Source organism: Crocuta crocuta, unplaced genomic scaffold (assembly GCF_008692635.1).
Source record: "Crocuta crocuta isolate KB4526 unplaced genomic scaffold, BGI_CrCroc_1.0 scaffold217, whole genome shotgun sequence".
NCBI lineage: Eukaryota > Metazoa > Chordata > Mammalia > Carnivora > Hyaenidae > Crocuta > Crocuta crocuta.
This window is the reverse complement of record NW_027532208.1, coordinates 8409893-8423403: the sequence shown is the minus strand read 5'-3', so window position 1 is coordinate 8423403 and position 13511 is coordinate 8409893. Positions and strand designations below refer to the sequence as shown.

The 13511-nt window shown below is 36.3% G+C and overlaps 1 protein-coding gene across 1 annotated transcript in view; it reads right to left on the bottom strand.

Annotated features, from left to right (window-relative positions):
- SEPTIN14 (septin 14) overlaps positions 1-13511 on the bottom strand; it is a 58905-nt gene that overhangs the window by 27103 nt on the left and 18291 nt on the right. The window contains exons 5-6 of the mRNA XM_077777825.1: positions 4643-4829; positions 1837-1998 (exon numbers count right to left, since the gene is read on the bottom strand). Of these exons, the coding sequence (XP_077633951.1) occupies positions 1837-1998; positions 4643-4829 (349 nt within the window). The remainder of the gene's footprint in view (positions 1-1836; positions 1999-4642; positions 4830-13511) is intronic.

Here is a 13511-nt window from a genome sequence, read left to right as displayed (position 1 = left end):
TGGCTAGGTGGAAATTTATAGCCATAAATGCCTATAAAGAAAAAAGATAGCTTTTAAATCTACACACTAACCATTCATTTTAAGACACTTAAAGCAGGCACAAAATAATACTGATTAAAATGGGAATTAATAACAAAAAGAATAGTAAAATATAGAAAAATCAAAGAAATTTAAAGTGGGTTCTTTTGAAAAAAACCCTGAAAACAAAGTTGACCAAACTTTAGCTACATCAACCAAGATTAAAAAGGAGAATCAAATTATTAGAAACAGAAATGAAAGAGACACATTACTACCAATATTGCAGAAATAAAAATAATTATAAGTGAATATTATGAACAACTGAACACCAACAAAGTAGACAACTAAATAGAATGGACATGTACACATTTCTCCACTGAAGGTATACAAATACCAAAAACACAAGAAAAGATGCTTAACATAAGTAATCATTAGGAAAATTCAAATCAAAACTACAATGAGATGCTACTTCATATCCATTAAGATTCACTATTTAAAAAAAATAAAAAATTACAAGCATTAGTTAGGAGGTAGAGAAACTGGAATCCTTGAACACTGTAGCTGATAATGAAAAATAGTGCAGACACTTTGGAAACAGTATGACAGTTCTTAAAAAAATTAAACATAGAATTACCATAAAATCTAACAATTCCACTTCTTGGAATATATTTGAAGTAATTCAAAGAGACATTTGTACATCCATTAAAGGACAAATATTGTATAATTCTGTTTTCAGGAAGTACCTTGAGTAGTCAAATTTATAGATAGAAAGTATTTTGGTGGTTTCCAGGGGCTGAAGGAAAGGGTAATGTGGAGTTACTGTTTCTTAGATATAGAATCGCAGTTTTGCAAGAAGAAAAGGGTTCTGTAAATGCATAATGGTGATGGGAGCACGAAAATGTGGATGTATAATACCACTCCACTGTACACTGTAGAATATTTATGATTGTAAATTTCATGTTATGTGTATTCTACCATAATTTTTAAACTCTTAGAAGAAAACATAAATATTTATTACTTTGGATTTGGCAAAATATTCTTAGGTATGACACCAAAAATACAAGTAACAAGAACAAAAATAGATAAATTAGACTTCATCAAAATTAAACCTTTTGTGTTTCAAATGATAGCAAAAAGAAAGTGAGTGAGGAAATGACCAACAGCTTGGAAGAAAATACTTGCAAGCCATATTTCTCAGAAGGAACTTGTATCCAGAATATATAAAAAACTTACAACTCAATGATAAAAAGACAAAACCTCAATTAAAAAATGGATTCCCCCCCCACCCATTTTCCAGATCCTTAAAAAAGGATTTGCTTATAAGCAAACATTTCTCTTGGGAAGATATACTAATAGCCAATAAGTACACGAAGAGACCAAATATTATTAATTTGATTCATATGCTAATTCCAGAACAGATAAATCTGCATAGAGAAAAGTTGATTAGTGGTTGCTTGGTGTTGGTGGAGAGGAGGTCTGACAGGTAGGAGAAGAAGGGAAGGGACGGGAAGGGAAGGGAAGGGAAAGGAGAGAGGAAGAGAGAGAGAGAGACAGAGAGGGGGAGAGAAAGAAAGAAAGAGAGAGAGAGAGAGACAGAAAGAAAGAAAGAAAGAAAGAAAGAAAAAAAAAAANGAAGGAAGGAAGGAAGGGGAAGGGAAGGGAAGGGAAGATTTCTCACAATATATTTTGGGGGAAAATACCTTATTTAAAGTCTCATTGTCAGACACTGGTGACAATTTATTACTAATATTGTTACTTATAAATTGAATTTTTATTCCCACACAAAATAGAATTGATATTCAATAGTTAGAAGCTTACATTCATTGAGGAATTCACCTGAGCTGTAGTTTCATCATCTGTTGGAAACTGATATATCTGGATGCCATTACTGACTAATTCAGTCATTATTTTACACTTGAATTTCTGTAAGTCATTTTTAGAAATTGTATCTGCTTTGGCAATCAATGGTATAATGTTCACCTGTAAATAAAGAAGCAAACAAAATCTCACCATTAAGGATTTGTTGTTAATCCTAGAATTTTTTTCAGTCAAAACCTTACTCTGACAATAAAGTTTTACAACTAGATTAAAAAAAAAAAACCTACCATACCTTCCTCACAAAATTGCTTTCCAAAATCATCGGTACTTTTAAAGATTAATCTTTTCTCAGAATTCAGGTTTAGAAGTTTCAAATTTATTTTCTCAAACTTTCTTAAACTTTCAACACATTTGGAGTTAGTAAAATAGAAGTAGTAGAATAAAATAGTCCATTTAACTCATTATCAACTTGATTTCTTATTGAGTGCTAAAAGATAGAAGAGACCTTTCATCAAAACTATATACGAGATTTATTTTGTCCTTCTACCTGACATTCATTTGCATTACCTTCTCCGTAAATTCATCTTAATCAATATCCCATTTTCACAGATCCTTGATCTACCTACATGTCTTTGCAGATGTATTTGCTTGTATTTTCCAAAGACCACCTACAAATAATCGACCTTTTTTTTGTTACCATACTCTAAAGGCTGAATGTATATATATATGTATATGTATACATATATGTAAGGTATATAAAATCTTGCTCACAAATTTGTAAAAAAGCATTATTTTCATATTGCATATTGAAGGTTGAAATTTTATTCATAAAGTTTTCTTCATAGTTCTACAATATGATCTCCCTGTCTCCATGCATTTACATCCTAATAATTAAACTTTGTAGAAAGTAAAAATATGTAAAATTCTAAAATATATTTTATTACTTTTAAAATATGATATTTTATTAAATCATAGCTACGCAATGTCAAGGTTTGTGATATAGTATAAAAGCATAAAAGTCAGTTCTAGGTATATTGTTTTTGTTTTAGATTCTTCAAAGTACAATTTTTAAAAAACCTAGGGCTTCAATATAACACTGATGTTCAAATTTTTATCTAACTTGAGCATTTTATTTTATTTTTTTTTAATTTTTTTAAATGTTTTATTTATTTCTAGGAGAGAGAGAGAGAGACAGCGTGAGCAGGGGAGGGTCAGAGAGAGAGGGAGTCAGAGACTGAAACAGGCTCCAGGCTCTGAGCTGGCAGTCAGCACAGAGCCCGACGCGGGGCTCGAACCCACGAACCGCGAGATCATGACCTAAGCGAAAGTCGGACGCTTAACCGACTAAGCCACCCAGGCGCCCCTAACTTGAGCATTTTAAATAGTAGTTTCCACAGTAAAAAGCAGATAACTACTAAGATAGATTTAAGTCTAACATAAATATCTTGGATCCTATTGCTGAGAAAGCTATCCTCTAATTATAGTAAATCCTTAACATATAACAAATGGAAATTTTCCATGTTAATTCATTGGGTGTTCAGATTTGAGGAATGAAAGTCTCTCATTGCAGAAGAGAACTGAGCAACCTAGAATAGAAGACAACAGACACATAGGCACAGTTACCCACCCCTTTATATAATGTTCTTGCAGAAAAAAATAGCAGTTTTCTATATCTGGGAATTTCTTGATGATAATAGCTACCCATAAGATTAAAAATAAAACTTTGTGTCCCAGGCTATTGAATATACTAGTAATAAAGAAATTGAGGCAGTTCTTGATTTTAAATAAAAATCTAATTCTTTTAACAACTTGGTGACAAATATGATTAGGTACAAATTTTCCAGTTTGAACAATATATAGCAAAAGTCAGGCCTTCTTTGATAAAAAGAAATGAAATTTTAGAAGTTCTCTCTACAACTTCATAAAGTACAGAAAAGAATCTCATGAAATAAGCTTCTTTCATATGTGTATTTACCCTCTATTGGAAAAAATATGCATGTACATATGCATTCTGAATCCTCTGTTTGGATCACTAGCCAGAATCATGAAAACTTCATGTTTCACACAATCAATGGTATCAGGCAAGCGTTAATGGGATTGTTTTACAGTAATAAAGAATAAATTCAAGTTTAAAAATACAGGCAAATTATCACAATCTTTGTGATCTTTAATCACAAAAAACCTTTAAATTTTTATTTTAATATTTTTTAACCTGTATCTTATTTTTCTAATACCTAATTAAATTTATCTGGAAAGCAAACTAAGGTTGAAATTGATCAAATGTTATTATGGTTTGAATGCATCATCCCTCCTTCAATGCACATTTTGAGGTCCTAACACCCAATATCTCAGAACAAGACTATATTTGGAGACTCTTTAAAGAGGTGACTAAGTTAAAATAAAGCCATTAGAATAGGCCCTAATCCAATGTAACTGGTATCCTTAAAAGAAGAGGAAACATAGACATACAAGAAAATCATCTGACTGTGCACATCAGATATGTGCACAGAGGAAAGATCATGCGAGGATACAGCGGGAAGGTGGCCATTTATCACTCAATAAAAAAGGTTTCAGAAAAAAATATCTTGGCAGCATCTTCATCATGGACTTCTACTTTCCATTACTTTGAGAAAATTAATTTCTGTTGTTTAACTTACTAAGTCTGTAGTATGTTGCAATGCTATCCCTTTTAATATATTAACCATATTAAAAAAGAATAAGTTCTTGTATGCAAATACCTTCAAATCATATATTATCACAAAATAGTAACCAAATCCTGACAGGTTAATGGATTTACCTAACACACCTTATTGTCAATGTTCTTCATAGTTAATAGATCAAGGGACTTCAAAGAATGTCCTGTAGGTGAAATGAAGTAAAGGCACACATGTATACGGGAATCATGGTAGTTTATGAAGGAACGTTTAATTTTCAATTCCTCTTGAAGATAGGCCTCAAATTGAGCATCTACATATTCAACTATAGGTTGGTAGCTGAAAAAAAAAGGTTATTTTAACAGATTAGTATCAAAGATTAATAACATCTATCGTTTGTCTTTTCACCATTTAATAAATAGCTGATAATGGGGGAGCTTGGGAAGATGACTGAATAGGAGGACCCTGAGCTCACTGCATCCCATCTTTACAAATAGATATTATCTACATTCAAGTCAATAAACCAGAGAGTGATCCAAAGACTGGAAGAACAAACTCCACGACTAAATATAGAGAAGAGGCTGCATCTGAAAGAATAGGAAGGTCAGAATGATGGAGGAAGACAGCCCACAGGAGGGAGGGAGCTGCATATGCAGAGAGGGCAGAGAAATAGGCCCTTGGACCAGGGAGTTCACACAGGGAAGACAAATCCCCATAAAGTTTGGCTTTAAAAGCCAGAGGGGCTGAATTCCATGAGTTTGCATAACCAGTGGGACTTGGAACCTGGGGCTTTAACTGCTAGCTGGCTCAACACTGGGCAAGCCCAAAGGGCTAGTGATAGCTGTATCATTGCCCTTAAAGACACAACAGCCTGTGCAGAGAAGCAATATAAAAAAATGGCAATTTACCCAACACCAAGGACAAACAGGAGACATAGCTGTTTATACTTATTTCAGAGCATGTTGGGGGACTTCACAAAAGACAAAGCAGATGGCAGGTGCCACTTTGCTCCCCCATCCCCCAACATAAACACAGGGCCATCTGCAGGAAGCCAAGCTGCACAGACACTAGCTAACTAACTTGCTAGCAATGTGCCATGCCCACAAGTTCTCCTGAGGACACCCACACTCCAAGCCTGCTAGCCTCAGCCCCAGGCCCAGGGAAAATTTTGTCAAGCTGCATATAAGCTCTGCCCAGCTACTGGTGCACAGCCACCACTACACACCTGACCAACCCACGCCCAACTATCACCATATGCTGTGCCCAGCCTCATACAATTTCCCACCATAAACCCCAGCCCTCAGATGCCCCAGCACTCTGAGGGATCCAGAATAGGACTAGTGGCACAGGGCAAATTGCTGAAACTGCCACTCCACCCCAAGGTCCCCAGTGGGCACAACCCCTAAGAGCTCCCCTGTCTGGGTCTCACTAATGCTACAGAGAATAAACACAGTCCACAACAGACAGAGAGTCAGTGCAAGATGACTAAAAGGAAGAGTGGTTCAAACACAAAAGCAGGATGTAAGCAACACACAAAGGATATTCTCCTGAAGTACCAGGTTCTGGTGCATAGGAGACACGGCACAGCAAGCCACTTCAGGACCTCTTCTTCATAAAGGCACTACTTTCAAGAGCAAAGGAAGTAGCTGACATTCTCAACACACAAAAACAGAACAGAGAGGCAGACAAAAGAAGGAGACAAAGAAATTTACCCCAATTGTAAGAATAGGACAAGGCAATAGCCAGATAAAAGTGTGGGCAGATAAAAGGAACATGCCTGATAGAGAATTTAAATTAATGATTATGAGGATTCACTGGAATTGAGAAAACAGTGAAAGACATGAGTGAAACTCTTAATAAAGATATAAGGAACAAAGAGCAGAGATAAAGGGCACAATAAACTAAATAAGAAATATGCTAAATGGAATGAACAGCAGGATGGAAGAAGCAGAGGAACAAATTAGTGACCTAGAAGATATAGTAATGGAAAGTAAGCAAGCTGAACAAAACAGAGAAAAAGAATTATACAAAAGGAGAATAGACTTAGGAAACTCAGTGACTCCATCAAACATGATAACATCCAAAGTATAGGAATCCTAGAAGAAGAAGAGAGAAAAAAGGAGACAGAAAATTTATTTGAAGAAATGATAGCTGAAAACTTCCCTAATCTGGGGAAAAAATACACCTCTCCAGATTCAAGAGGCACAGAGAACTGCCATCAAAACCAACAAAACCATACCAGCAGCAAAACATATTGTAATTAAATTGGCAAAATATCATGATAAAGAACAAATTTAAAGAAGCAAGACAAAAGACAGTAACTAACAAGAGAAAGTCCATAAGACTAGCCGGAAATTTTTCAGCAGAAACTTTGCAAGCCAGAAGGGAGTGGCATGATATATTCAAAGTGCTAAATGGGAAAAATCTGCAGCCAAGAATACTCTATCCAGCAAGGCTATCATTTAGAATAGACGGAGATATAAAGAATTTCCCAGACAAAAATGAAAGGAGTTTGTGACCAATAAACAAGCCCTGCAAGAAATATTAAAGGGGACTCTTTAAGGGGAAAGACCAAAAGTGGCAAAGACAAGAAAGGATCAGAAAAAAACCTCCAGACACAATGACAAGTAGTAAAATGGCACTAAATACAGATCTATCAATAATTACTTTGAAAGCAAATGGACTAAATGCTCCAATCAAAACACAAAGAGTGTGAGAATGTATTAAAAAAACAAGACTCACTTATGTGCTGCCTATAAAAGACATTTTATGCCTAAAGTCACCTGCAGATTGAAAGTGAGGGGAGAGAGAAACATTTATCATGCAGATGGATGTCAAAAGAAAGCCAGAGTAGCAATACTTCCATGGGAGAAACTAGACTTTAAAACAGACTGTAAAAAGATACAAGAAATGGCACTATATAATCATAAAAGGTGTAATCCAACAAGAAGATATAACAATTATAAATATTTATGCACCTGACATGGGAACACTCAAATATGTGTGTGTGTGTGTGTGTGTGTGTGTGTGTAATAAACATAAACGAACTAATCACTAATAATACCAAAATCATAGAGGACTTTAACACTCCAATTACATCAATGGACAGATCATGTAAACAGTAAATCAATAAGGAAACAGTGGCTTTGAATGACACACTGGACCAGATGGACTTCACATATATATTCAGAACATGCCATTCTAAAATAGCAAAATACACATTCTTTTCAAGTGAACATGGAACATTCTCCAGAATAGGTCACATATTAGGTCAGAAATCAGGCCTCAACAAATATAAAAACATTGAAATCATACAATGCATCTTTTCCAACCACAATGCTATGAAATGTGAAGTCAACCCAATGAAAAAATCTGGAAAGAGCCCAAATACATGGAGGATGAACAACATGCTACTAACAAATGAATTGATCAAACAGGAAATCAAAGAATAAATAAAGAAATACATGGAAACAAATGAAAATGAAAACACAATGGTCCAAAACTTTTGGGATTCAGCAAAAGCAGTCCTAAGAGGAAAATATATGGCACTATAAGGCGACCTTAAGAAGCAAGAAAAATCTCAAATAAACAACCACATCTTATGCCTAAAGGAGCTAGCATAAGGGCAACAAATGAATCCTAAAGCCAGAAGAAGGGAAATACTAAATATTAGAGCAAAAATAAATGATATAGAAACTAAAAAAATTTTTAAACAGATCAATGAAACCAGGAGCTGGTTCATTGAAAATTTTAATAATATTGATAAACTCCTGGCCAGACCTATCAAAAAGAAAAGATAAAGGACCCAAATAAATAAAACCACAAATAAGAAAAGAGAAATAACAACCAACACCACAGAAATACAAACAATTATAAGAGAATATTATGAAAAATTATATGCCAACAATTGGACAACCTGGAAGAAATGGATAAATTCCTAGAAACATATAAACTACCAACACTGAAACAGGAAAAAATAGAAAATTTGAACAGATATATAACCAGCAAAGAAATAGCAACAGTAATCAGAAAATTCCTAACAAACTAAAGTTCAGGGCCAAATGGCTTCCCAGGAGAATTCTACCAAACATTTAAAGAAGAGTTAATACCTATTCTTCCCAGTTTATTCCAAAAATAGAATAGAAAGGAAAACCTCCAAACTCATTCTCTGAGGCTAGCATTAGCCTGATACCAAAATCAAATAAAGACTCCACTAAAGAAGAGAACTACAAGGGAGGGGACAAGATGGCAGAACAGCATGGAAGTTTTTTGTGGGTCTCTTGTCCCTGAAATATAGCCAGATCAACACTAAACCATCTTGCACACCTAGAAAACTGATTTGAGGATTAACACAACAATATGCACAACCTGAACCACAGAACTTGGAAGGTACGTGGTGCAGAGAGGTGAACTGGGGGAGAGAAAAGCCGCAGAGGGCAGGGAGCCGTTTTTGTTTGTGGAGAGAGGATGGAGATGGGGTGGGGGGAGAGTATGGGAAAAGCACACCCTGAAAGTAGCTGGAGAGAAGGGCACCTGGGTGGCTCAATCGGTTAAGTGTTTGACTTCGGCTAAGGTCATGATCTCACAGTTTGTGAGTCAAGTCCCGCATCTGGTTCTGTGCTGACAGCTCAGAGCCTGGAGCCTGTTTCAGATTCTGTGTCTCCCTCTCTCTCTGCCCCTCCCCCACACGTGCTCTGTCTCTCTCTGTCTCAAAAATAAATAAAAAACAAACAAAAAAATAAAAAAATAAACTTGTCCTTTAAAAAAAAGTAGCTGAAGAGAAAAAGGGAGGGTAGAAACAGCTGCAAGGGACTGAACAAAAAAGTGAGAAAGGAGAAAGTAGAGGGTTTAAATTCCATTAAGACTCTACAAACAGGTGGAGCACATAGTCTGAAACTGCAGCTCTATACTTGGCAGTGCTCTGGGGGAAAGGGCAAATCCCTGGAACCAGAAAGCAAGGTCCCAGGGGTCCTTGGGTCACATGGGGAGAGCCAGTTCCCTGCTGGGAGGACATTTGGTAGAGGCAGTGCAGCCTCCACAAAGGCAAAGGTCCCGGTCGACCCTGGAGAATGGCCACATTTGCTGGTGTTAGAGTGAGGATATTAAGGCTGAAGCCTGGTGCTAGATGTGTGTTGTAATTTGCCATAATCCCTGAAACATTGCTGCTACATGATCACACGAACTTTTTCTGCGGCAGACTGCCACAGTCGCTGGGCATCGGCAGTGGCAGTCTCACAAACATTCCTAGGGATGGACAGCACCTGGCCATTGCTCAGTGAGAACCTCACCCAGAGGGTCAGATTGGGTCATAACCACAGTCCCTCAGAAGCAAGGAGTTGGGAAACAAAAACCCATCTGAGATAAAACTCACGAGGGAGATGCCACCCGGCAACCTGATGGCTTGGTCACAGAGGGTGTAGAATCAGGGAGTGGACAGAAAGAGACAAAGGAGAGGCTGCAGGTTAGGGAGAGCACAGAGTTCTGATAGGAGACACTGGGTAGCTGGATGACATTGTTTTCACCCCTCCAGCATATGCGCATGCTCGCCCACATGCGTCACAACAATCCACCCCAGTAAGCTAGGCAGCGCCATCTAGTGGAGAACGGAGCCATTACACTAAGCCCTGCACAATTGGACCAACTGCCTTCTTGACACAGAAGTCTTTCTGCTTTCTTAGTTTACTGACAATAAAGTGCTTCATAGTTTGACTTCTAGGGAAAACTGGATGTAATTTCAATTGTATTTGATTCCGTTCGCTGGTCCATCTATGTAATTTTTTTTCCTTTTCCTTTTCTTTCTTATTCTTGAATACAGAAAGAGAAAATATTTTTTTTGTATTTTTATTAAGAAGATTTTTCCTTAATTTTTCCTACTATATTTTTTACCTTTTTGTAAAATTCTATTTTATTTCCACCATTTCATTTTATTTATATTATTGTATCCATTTTTTCAAATTTTTAAATGTTTTCCTTTTTTTCCCCCTCTTTTCTTTTGTCTTTCCTTTTTTTCTCTATCTTGTTCAACAAGACCAAAACATGCCTAGGATCTAGCATCCTTTATTTGATTTCTTTGTGTTGTTTATAATTTTTTAATTTTATTTTTTTTTTACTTTATTAATAACTTTTCTTCCTTCAAAATGGTGAAAGAAGGAATTCACCCCGAAAGAAAGAACAAGAAGAAATGACAGCCAGGGGACTTAATCAACACATATACAAGCAAGATGTCTGAAACAGAATTTAGAATCACAATAATAAGAATACTAACTGAGGTTGAAAATAGATTAGAATCACTTTCTGTGGGGATAAGAGAAGTAAAAGCTAGTCAGGATGAAATAAAAAATGCTGTAACTGAGCTGCAATCCTGAGTGGATGCCACAGTGGCAAGGATGGATGAAACAAAGGAGTGAATCAGTGATACAGAGGACAAACTTACAGAGAGTAATGAAGCGGAAAAAGAGGAAGAGTAAAGCAGAAGAGCACGAAATAAGAATTAGAGAACTAAGTGACTCATTAAAAAGGACTAACATCAGACTCATAGGGATCCCAGAAAATGAAGAGAGAAAAGGATAGAAGGTTTATGTGAGCAAATCATAGTGGAAAACTTTCCTAATCTAGGGAAAGACAAAGACATCAAAATCCAGGAAGTACAGAGAATTCCCATTAGATTCAACAAAAATCGACCATCAACAAGGCATATCATGGTCAAATTCACAAAATACTCAGGCAAGGAAAGAATCATGAAAGCAGCAAGGGGAAAAAGTCCTCAATCTGCAAGGGAAAACAAATCAGGTTCACAACAGACCTATTCACAGAAACTTGGCAGGCCAGAACAGAGTGGCAGGATATTCAGTGTGCTGAATTAGAAAAATATGCAGCCAAGAATTCTTTATCCAGCAAGTCTGTCATTCAAAATAGGAGCAATCAAAAGTTTCCCAGACAAACAAAAATTAAAGGAGCTTGTGACCACTAATCCAGCCCTGCAAGAAATTTTAAGGGGGACTCTCTGAGGAGAGGAAAAAAAAAAAAGATCAAAAGCAGCAAAGACTGGAAAGGACCAGAGAACACCACCAGAAACTCCAACTCTATCAGCAACATATCTTTCATATTTTTCAGTACTCACTCTAAATGCCAACGGACTAAACGCTCCAATCAAAAGACATAGGGTAACAGAACGGATAAGAAAACAAGATCTATCTATATGCTGTTTACAAAAGACACATGTTAGACCTGAAGACAGCTTAAGATTGAAAATAAGGGGATGGAGAACCATCTGTCTTGCTAATGGTCACCAAAAGAAAGCTGGAGTAGCCATATTTATATTAAAAAAATCTAGATTTTGAAATAAAGACTGTAACAAGAAATGAAGAAGGGCATTATATCATAATTAAAGGGTCTAGCCACCAAAAAGGCATAACAATTATAAACATTTATGCTTCAAATGTGGAAGCACACAGATATATAAATCAATTAATCACAAACATAAAGAAATTCATTGATAATAATACCATAATAGTAGGGTACTTCAACACCCCTCTTACAGCAATGGACAGATCATCTAAACAGAAAATCAACAAGGAAACAATGTCTTTGAATGACATACTGGATCAAATGGTCTTAACAGATATATACAAAACATTTCATCCTTTTAAAAATTTTTTTTAATGTTTTTATTTATTTCTGAGAGAAAGAGAGAGAGACAGCATGAGCAGGGGAGGGTCAGAGAGAGAGGGAGATACAGAATCTGAACAGGCTCCAGGCTCTGAGCTAGTTGTTAGCACAGAGTCCGATGCAGGGCTTGAACCCATGATCGGTGAGATCATGACCTGAGCCGAAGTCGGACGCTTAACCCACTGAGCCACCCAGGTGCCCCCAGAACATTTCATCCTAAAGCAGTGGAATATACATTCTTTTCCAGTGCACATGGAACATTCTCCAGAAACGGTCACATACTGGGACACAAATTAGCCCTCAACAAGTACAAAAGATCAAGATCACACCGTGCATATTTTCAGACCACAACACTATGTAGCTCAAAATCACCCACAAGAAAACATTAGGAAAGATAACAAATACTTGAGACTAAAGGGCATCCTACTAAAGAATGAATGGGCTAACCAAGAAGTTAAAGAGGAAATTAAAAAGTACATGGAAGCCAATGAAAAATGATAACACCAAGGCCAAAACCTCTGGGATGCAGCAAAGGCTGTCATAAGAGGGAAGTATATAGTAATCCAGGACTTCCTAAAGAAGGAAGGAAGGTCTCAGATACACAACCTAACCTTACACCTCAAAGAGCTGGATAAAGAACAGCAAATAAAACCCCAAACCAGCAGAAGACTGGAAACAAAGATTAGAGCATAAATAAATGCTATCAAAACAAAACAAACAAACAAACAAAAAACCACAGTAGAACAGATCAATAAACCAGGAGCTGGTTCTTTAAAAGATTTAACACAATTGATAAACTCTTAGGCAGTTTGATAGAAAGAAAGACAGAAAGACAGAAAGACAGAAAGACAGAAAGAAAGAAAGAAAGAAAGAAAGAAAGAAAGAAAGAAAGAAAGAAAGACAGACAGAAAGACAGAAAGAGGAAAAGACCCAAATAACTAAAATCAAGAATGAAAGAGGAGATATCACAACCAACACTGCAGAAACACAAACAATAATAAGAGAATCTTATGAGCTATTATACACCAATAAAATGGGCAATCTGGAAAAAATGGACAAATTCCTAGAAACATATAAACTACCAAAACTGAAACAGGAAGAAATAGAAAATTTGAACAGACCCATAACCAGCAAAGAAATCTAATTAGTATTAAAAAATCTCCCAAAAAACAAGAGCTCAGGCCAGAATGGCTTTCCAGGAGAATTCTACTAAACATTTAAAGAAGGGTTACCACCTATTTTTTTGAAGCTCTTCCAAAAAATAGAAATGGAAGGAAAACTTCCAAACTCATTCTATGAAGTTACCATTACCTTGATTCCAAAACTAGACAAAGACCCCACTAAAAAGAACTA